We start from the raw sequence: 8,801 nt of genomic DNA on the forward strand, positions 1-8,801 counted from the left end.
TTTCTTGTCTTCTTAATGACTTTTTGCTTTCTTCATGTATGATGTTCTTAATGTCATCCCACAACTCTTCTGGTATTCGATCTCTAGTGTTTAATGTATCAAATCTGTTCTTCAGCTGATCTGAAATTCAGGTGGGATAAATTCAAGGTCATATTTTGGCTCTTGTGGACTTGTTTTCATTTTCTTCAACTTCAGTTTGAATTTGCATAGTATTTGTAATTAAACCTGCAAAGTATGTGCAGTGGCAAAAATGTCATTTAAAATTCATATTGGAAATATTAACAGAGTCTCAGGGTTTTTGAAGAAACATACTCCCAGTTTAGTTGACTTACCAAGCCATTGAGATAATATAAATACAAGTTTTATTAATTTTAATTGAAAGGGATATTACAGATATGACCATATTAGTTTCTTTTCTTCCGATTAAACTACAGGCATAGAAGAAAATTCTATATCTAGCTTCTTAGAACTTCAGAATCTTAAATAGCTTTGTGGTTTTGTGGTTTTTTTTCCTTTCTAAAATTGCATTTCCAAGTGAACAACCCAAGAATCCTTTTCCATAAAACTGGGAGCGTTAACAAATTTCTCATTACTGAGGTATATGAGCGACCGAGTTTTTTTAAAATGTTTTATTGTGAATTATGTGATAGTTTACATGGGAGAACATTAGTTTTACATTCATCTTATGTACATTGTTTCATTGCCATGGTTACAGTCCCCTCCATGCATCATCAGTCCCCGGTCGTCAGCACACAGCCCCTCTGCCTCTCTGGGTCTAAAGTCCCCAGCTGTTCCATCTGTCCATGTCATCGTCTCTGCCTTCATCTCTGGCGTCACTGCTTCTCTGGATAGGGTCCCACTCTCCGCTCTACTCCCTTGATGGTCCCAAGGACCTCCGCTCCTAGATTGCAAAGTTAGTCACTCCCCTCCTTGCTACAAAATATCTACCTTTTCATTTCCAACCCTCACAAGCAGTCCTCATAACAATTATTCACTATTGTATCACAAGAGACCTAGCCTCATTTCCTTTCATCAGCCCTGCCTAGACAGATTGGATACTACTCAGTGGAGATTCTATCTTTCTCCACAACTTCTGGATCTAGATTCCCTCTTGAAAGCTTGTCAGTCAGTCACTTCTTGCCTTTGTAGCGCCCCCATCCCCCTTTGGGTAGCCAATGTCCAAGTTGCCCATCCCTGTCTACTCTGTGTATGGAGGTATGGTGGGAATGATCATTGCTATAAAGATTTGTTCCCTCTTTTGAGCTACTGCATCCATAGGTGTAGGTCAAGTTCATCAAATTGTATCAGATTACTTTTTTTTCCCTCTTCTTTCTTCATCTAGTTGAGCTCTGATCATCTAGTCATTGAAGCCAGGTCAAGTGGGTATTATCTGCAAGTGTGGGTGTTCTTGTGCATATGCCCTCTCTTCTGGTCAGCTGGATGTTTCACTCTCCACTCTAGTCCTCTGTGGCTATGTCACTGACTCTGGGCCCAAGAGTCCCCAGGTCTTTCCACACTGCCGGCCAACCAGGTCTCCACCCAGGTTCACAGGAGTCTATTGAACGTTGTAGGGCTTAGCTCGCAGTTTCATTTTGGTTTTTCCCTCACTTCCCCTTACCGGTGACTAACGTGGTCACCAATCAGAGCATGTATTCCCATTGAGTCTTAGTTTTGGAAGGGGGTTTTCTCTGAGGGAACCCAGCCACTTGGCCTTGATGTCTCCTGGGTGAGCATCTTGCTTGTTTTTGTAGTAATCAGTCGGTCTGCTTATATTGTTTTTTTTATTTTTCCTGTCAGTCTTTCTTTCAAGAAGTATCTTCTGTTCTTCTAGCTGCTCCAGGCTAGGAGGGACCGAATTTTTGAAAGTTTATATTGAATGAAGATTACTTTTCCCTGACCAAAGTTCTTTTAGTGTGTATATGAAGTGGTTCCTATAGTGAATTGTTCAAAATTGCTTCATGTATTAAAAAGGGATGAAAGAAGAAATGACTTCAAAATCTGTATGTGAAATTTTCTGACTGTATTCATTGTTTCCTTTGATCTTTTTAACTTCTGACTAGATAAAGAAAATATTGGAATTTGGTTTGTACTTTTACTGGGTATATTTTAAATAGATCATATATAATCTACAGTCAGTTGTCTACCTGTATCCCTCTTCCTAGAATCCTGGAAGCCTTCTGATACTGAAGGCAAGAAGCAGTATGACAGGGAGTTTCTGCTAGACTTCCAGTTCATGCCAGCATGTATACAGAAACCAGAGGGCCTGCCTCCCATCAGTGATGTGGTTCTTGACAAGGTATGCTGCTCCCTCAAGAGAAAGATAGGTACTTTTACTGGGGACTGGTTTTAGCTATCATTGTAAATATGTAAGCTTGTGGCTTATGTGAAGTATGAGTGATTTTCAGAAATTATAAGACCAATGGTGTTTGAATGAAAATATGCAATGCTTAAGAATTAGAGTTCCCCTGAACACTGTTGGATTTCTAGTTTACTAGATTTCAGTAATCTTGGGACTTATTCCATATTTCAGTGGTGAATTTTTTAAAATTTATTAATTTGTCTGCTTACTATAGCAATTTCCTAGGGTTATGGTGAAAACTTTGGGTCCATGGGGGAAACATAGGGCTAAAAGGATATGGAGCTCTTCCCCCATGACTTTAACTTTTCTATTTGGAATTATAGTGGCATTAAGGACAGGTCAGAAACCTAGAAAGATAATTGACAGGTTACATTTAAATAGGTGTCAACCTAATTCAATCACTGGATATCTCAAAATTTTCCTACAGACTCAAATCCTGTTCAAATAGACACCCTTTTTCTTTACACATGATCTTAATACATCTAGGATACTAGTCTGTATTTAAAAGAAATAAAGTCAAATGTATGTCTGTTTCAGTAATTTCATATAAATCTGGGTTGAACCTTTGCCAGTGACTAATTCTGAAGATTTTTTGTTTTGAAGAAAAGGAAATGTTTATTTGTAATTACATTGTATAGGTTAACTATGTTACGGATTGAGATCCACCTCCTATGGAGGTTTCCAGCAGCGGTTTATCTAGACTTTATTTGTGTCATTTTGCTTCCTTCTAGCAAGAGGTCTTCTTATTTCTCTTGATATCTAAGTCTTCTCTCTTAGGTACTTTTGTGAGGACAGTTGAATGATTGGTGGTGCTAATTTGAGGCTACTTCAGTACTTCAGAGGGCAAGTGTTACATCCACTGAATTAGATTATTCTCCTAGAAAATATTCCTTCCTGTGTTGCTACCTTATCTGTTTCTGACTGGCTAGTCATTAGTTGATTTCGCATTGCGCTACTTACTGGCTCAATAGTCACACATTGTATGCCAATATAAAGCCAGACATCTCAGATTAACAAGGCAGGCAAAATGAGATTTTAAATGGAGCATATCACATGAAATGTATCTCCTTTGGAGACTTATTGTCACCTCAAAATACATGCTTTACTAATTATAAATAAACAGCATCAAAACAAAAGTGAGCAATGTCAGAATTCCTATAGATAAATATTTTTACTTCCTGGTGAATATCTTGAAAAATGAATGCCAAAATTTGACCCTAGTTCAAAGGATCTCAAAATAACGTGTCTTGAGCCATCCCACTGGTCCTGTGTGTCTAGTGGACCACTCTACTGGTTGTATCTAGTTGTTCCTGGAAATTTTAGGCCTATATCAGCCCCAGAGCACCACAAACCATTAATGTTCCAGGGGTTCTCAGGCTAGCCCAGAAACCTCAACTTCCACTGATTTCTTAGAAGCCAGTGTTCACCATTTCAGCTGATAACATTTCAGTCAAGATTTGGCTATCGCTGTGGCAGTGAATGCTCTGGAACTTGTGTTAAGTTTTCCTTTGTTTCTTCTTGCAGATCAACCAACCCAAATTGCCAATGCGAACTCTAGATCCTCGAATTTTACCTCGAGGACCAGACTTTACTCCAGCCTTTGCAGATTTTGGAAGGCAAACATCTGGTGGAAGAGGTGTACCTGTAAGTGCAAGTTTCTTACAACCCAATTAGTCATAGACTCCATGGTGTTTTGTCTAATAGCAAGAGAGCAGCTTTTATTCATTGATTCTTCTAACCAAGAAGAAAAAGTAGGTGATGAGAAGATATTCTTTGCATACTAATATTAAAACAAAACAAAAAAAAAGGATTCACTTGAATCATTTTTACTTGAAAAAAAGCTGGTCTGCATTAATTTGGTATTGATTTTTTCCCCCATACTTTTACGTTGAAATGACCTGCAAATGTATTAAAAATAGAGCCAACCTTGATTGGATTCCTGTTTTGTTTTGAGGTATCCTTATATATTGGAGATCTCTGATGATGTTCAGCTAATGGACATTTCTTTGTCTTTGTTTCTACAGATTTGCAAAATGCAGAGCAGGCATGGATTGCCAATCCTGGAACAGGGCAAAGCCCCAGCATGCACTTCTCTGACGATGTCGCACCCACCCCTGAAGAGTCTGCCTCTAGGGGTGCGCTGAATCCTTTTTTTTTTTTTTTTCCATTATTAAATTTAGAAGTTAGTATTTCTTCCTTTGTAGAATGATTCACAATTCCGAGCTCTTAAAACAACATTTTTTTTTTTTTTTTTTTTTAAACAATAGTCTATGGTGTTATTATATTTTCTGGTTTGCTTCTATAGGTTATGAAGTAAAAATATGAACAAATGATATGTGCAAAAAGTGTGCAGTATTGGCCAACTGCAGATCGCCATTACACCCCCAGTGGCAGGCTCTTCAGCGGTGGAAGTGGCATCACCAATGGAGTTGTGCTGGGGCACTGCACTGTGCAGGATTTGACAGGCTCTGCCTGCCTCATGCTTTGTAGATTTGCAAAAGGCATGAGGGAAAGTTGCCAAACATTTGAATACTTTCTCCCCAAGTTAGAATGGCATAGAGAACACTTATTAAAGTTCTGGAGGAGCTTGGGATTTGATGTACATTTGCAGATCACCCTGTTAAAACTACTTTCTTTTACATTTTAAAAATTATTTTTATATAAGGTAATACTTTTTTTAATTTTCCCGTCATCTTTTTATTTCTGGAATGGCAACTGTTGAAACCTGCTTTGAAATAAGACTACACTGTTTAAAAATGAATGTCATTTAGTCAATGTGTGAATTATTTTGTTGTTGGCATGAAGACAAGCAGTGATTGAAAATACTCGAGTGCCTTCCATGTGTTGGAGGCTTTGTAAAATCTACAGGAACCTTTCTCAATTTAAAGTGCTTTGTTTGAGCATCATCATTATAGAGATTTCTCTGTGTGTTGTACTCTATACACACACAGATTTGGAATGTAGACTCAATTTTTTCTAGTTGGTAAACTAAATTTTTCTAAACTTTGAAATAAACCTTGCCATAAAGTCTTAGAAAGCAGCTTTCTGGAAACCATTATGCCTTATTTTTCAGCATTATTTCAGCATTAATTTGGTCTTGATTTTTTATAGAAAGCAGCTTTCTGGAAACCATTATACCTATTTTTCAGCATTATTTTCTTTTTGATCATTTCAATTTATACTTGTATTAGTGTTTAATTTGTTTTTATCCTTGTTTTGTCAAAAATTTGAAATAATGCTGTTAGCATTTTGATTATTCTGGTTCATAGTATCTGTGGTTAAATTGCTCAGTTTTGTTCATGTCACAGAAGTATGAACTACTACTGTAACTCTTCTTGGAATGTATAATGATAATTTCATTCCTAGCTTGCTACTCATTGTCAGCTACTAATTATTTATGTCAAAAAAGGAAATATTGTAAGTTAAAAAATAAGGCATATTAAAATTTTTTTTTAATATAAAATGAATTTTAGAAGTGGCAGTCATTGTGTATATTTACCCATTATGCCTGCATGCATAAAAAAAATGAGTCATTCAGGTGCATTCAAAGTCATTCTTGTGATTGAAAATGGGAAATTATCTAGAATTTTTAGTATCTGCAAAAACATCAGCTATATTTATTTAATTCACTTTCTTCTGTCATGTGTTAAAAAATACTTTTTAAGTGAAATTATAATTAGGGTAATATTGTTATGTTATGCTTTATAGTTCTAGCTTATCCTATAACTAACAAACATTCCTCACTTAATTTGTCCATAGGACATGCATAACATAAAGGAACAGTAAATAACACTGATTGGAAAGAAAACATCAGTCCTGTATTTTATCATTTCTGGCTCCATATCACTAATCATTTTTGTTAGTTATTAAAATTGGCTTATTAGTCATTGCCACCCAATGATATTAAAATCTACTAGATATGCTTCATAGTAGCTCCTAGTATAAACTGTATTGTAACGTGCTGGCTTCAAATGTTCTTGATGCATGGCATAGTGTTTTAAAGTGTCACTGCAGTTACGGACAATTGTCAAACATAAAAGATTCTTATGGATGGTAAAGTATTATATACCAGTGTGAAGCACCCAAAAACTCAAATTACTTGGGTATTTTGGTATTATTTTCAATAGTAATCTTTTTTCAGCTAGCACAGAAAGTGTTCTAAAAGAAATGTCTTAGGAGAAGGTCTGTGGACCTAGCCTAGTAATTTGCCGTTCATACTCATTTTAATTATAAGATTAGTTGCACTGCTAAATATATGGGCAAAATCATGGGAACAAAAGCAGTTTTCTAAGCTCCAGATACTGGTGTGGCACACTGCAGGATAAGCCCTAGACTACACACCATAAGTTAACCACAAGGTTGGTGGTTCAGACCCACCAGCCAGTCCTCAGAAACCCTATACAGGATCACTGTGAGTCAGAACTAACTGGATGACACTTAACAAAACCAAACCATCCCTTCCTTCTCCTCTTAATAGAAAACACATGTGTGTCTTCTTTTAAAATGGTAAGGATGACTGGTGGTCCCATTGTCCCTGGTTACCCAGGTAATCCGAGGAGTTTGAGGATATATATATAGCTCAGTCTCTGAATGAGATATGATCATACATATTAGAATCTAAAAGAGATGGATGGGCAGAATTTCTGATGTACTACATTAAAGAAAAATGTATTGAAGTGGATAAAAATATTTAAACTTCCTGCTAACTGAAAACAGTCATTGTGTTTTATTGATTGTTCTTGTTAAGTGCTATCGAGCGGGATCCTAGTCAGCGATCCTGTATAGTGTTTCTGAGGAGCATCTGGTGAACTTGAACTGCTGACCTTGCAGTTCAAACTGACCTTGCGATCCAGTGCTTATCCTACAGTGCCACACCAGTACTCCATTTATTAAATAGACATACTGATATTTCATTCTAGCTCTTATATTTATGAACTTAATGTTGAACACCAAAAAACCCAAACCCACTACCATCAATTTGATTCTGCTTTATAGTGACCCTGCTTAGGGCTCCTAAGGTTGTAAATTTTTATGAGAGCAGAAAGCCTCCTCTTTGTCCTGCAGAGTGGCTGGTGAGTTTGAACTGTCAAAGTTTTGGTTAGCAGTCCAGTACTTATCCTTCAGTGTCACCAGGTCTCCTTATGTTGAACATAATATACCCTACAGCCCTCCTTAATTAATTGATTAGACATTATCCAGTAATGGTCTGTCCTTAAGTTAGGAGAACAGCTTCCTCTCTTCCTGAATATCTTATAACTCTTAGCACAGGATCCTCAACTTTTTGTTTAGTAAGTTATTAATTATGAAATACTTGAAAGATACTATAAAACCTGATTGTGTTTCCACACACAAAGAAAACACATGAAATGCTTAAAAGTAATTATTCCAGTTCACATACCATTGTTTAAAAATTCTTTGGTTCTTTGTTGCTGATGATAATGCCTTACATAGTTTTTAAGGTCTTTTACATGTTCTATCCTATGGTTCTCACAGTAACTTTTTGTAGGTAAGACAGGCATTTTTTGTATCAGAAAGCTTAAGTTCAACAAAGAGACCTGCCCAAAGTTATTGGCTCATCAATATCAGATTTGGACTCTAAGATTCTACTTCTTCTGTTTCCTAATATGCGTCTTTTCTCTCATACACCACAGTGTTTCTAGGCATTGATGTTCCAGACAGTGAATTCATTCCTAGAGTATAAACATGAGAACTTTAGAATTAATTCATTAAATATGTTTAGGATTAATAAGTATAGTAAGTTTATTGGGAATTCAGTATAGGAGCCCTGGTGGGGTGTAATGGGTTACACGTAAAACTTCTAACCAAAAGGTCAGCAATTAGAATCCATCCACCAGCTGCTCCATGGGAGAAAAGTGAATCTTTATGCTTCCATAAAGACTTATTATAGCCTTGGAAATCATATGCCAGGTCCCTATGAGTTGTTGTTGTTGTTGTTAGGTGCCATAGTCGATACCAACTCATAACGACCTTATACACAGCAGAACTAAACACTGCCCGATCCTGGGCCAACCTCACTACTGTTGCCACACTTGAGGCCATCGATGCAACACTTGGCCAATTCAACTCATTGGGGACCTTCCTCTTTTTCTCTGACCTTCCGCCTTACAAAACATGATATCCTTCTCCAGTGACTGATCCCTCCTGACAATATGTCTAAAGTATGAGAGACGAAGTTTGGCCATCTTGGCCTCCAAGGAGCACTCTGGCTGCACTTCCTACAAAACGGATCTATTGGTTCTTTTGGCACCCCATGGCAATTATTCTCCTCCAACACCATAACTCAAAAGCATCAATTCTTCTACGGTCTTCCTTATTCACTGTCCAGCTTTCACATGTATATGAGGTTATTGAAAAGACCATGGTTTGGGTCAGGCGCACCTTAGTCCTCAAGCTGACATCTTTGCTCTTCAACACTTTAAAA

The 8,801-nt window shown here is 37.1% G+C and overlaps 1 protein-coding gene across 1 annotated transcript in view; it reads left to right on the forward strand.

The window, feature by feature from the left end:
• Positions 1-8,801, forward strand: part of EIF4G3 (eukaryotic translation initiation factor 4 gamma, 3) — a 127,142-nt gene that overhangs the window by 12,959 nt on the left and 105,382 nt on the right. The window contains exons 4-6 of the mRNA XM_006862404.1: positions 2,163-2,296; positions 3,884-4,003; positions 4,384-4,494. Of these exons, the coding sequence (XP_006862466.1) occupies positions 2,163-2,296; positions 3,884-4,003; positions 4,384-4,494 (365 nt within the window). The remainder of the gene's footprint in view (positions 1-2,162; positions 2,297-3,883; positions 4,004-4,383; positions 4,495-8,801) is intronic.

This window comes from Chrysochloris asiatica, unplaced genomic scaffold (genome assembly GCF_000296735.1).
Source record: "Chrysochloris asiatica unplaced genomic scaffold, ChrAsi1.0 scaffold00047, whole genome shotgun sequence".
Lineage (NCBI taxonomy): Eukaryota > Metazoa > Chordata > Mammalia > Afrosoricida > Chrysochloridae > Chrysochloris > Chrysochloris asiatica.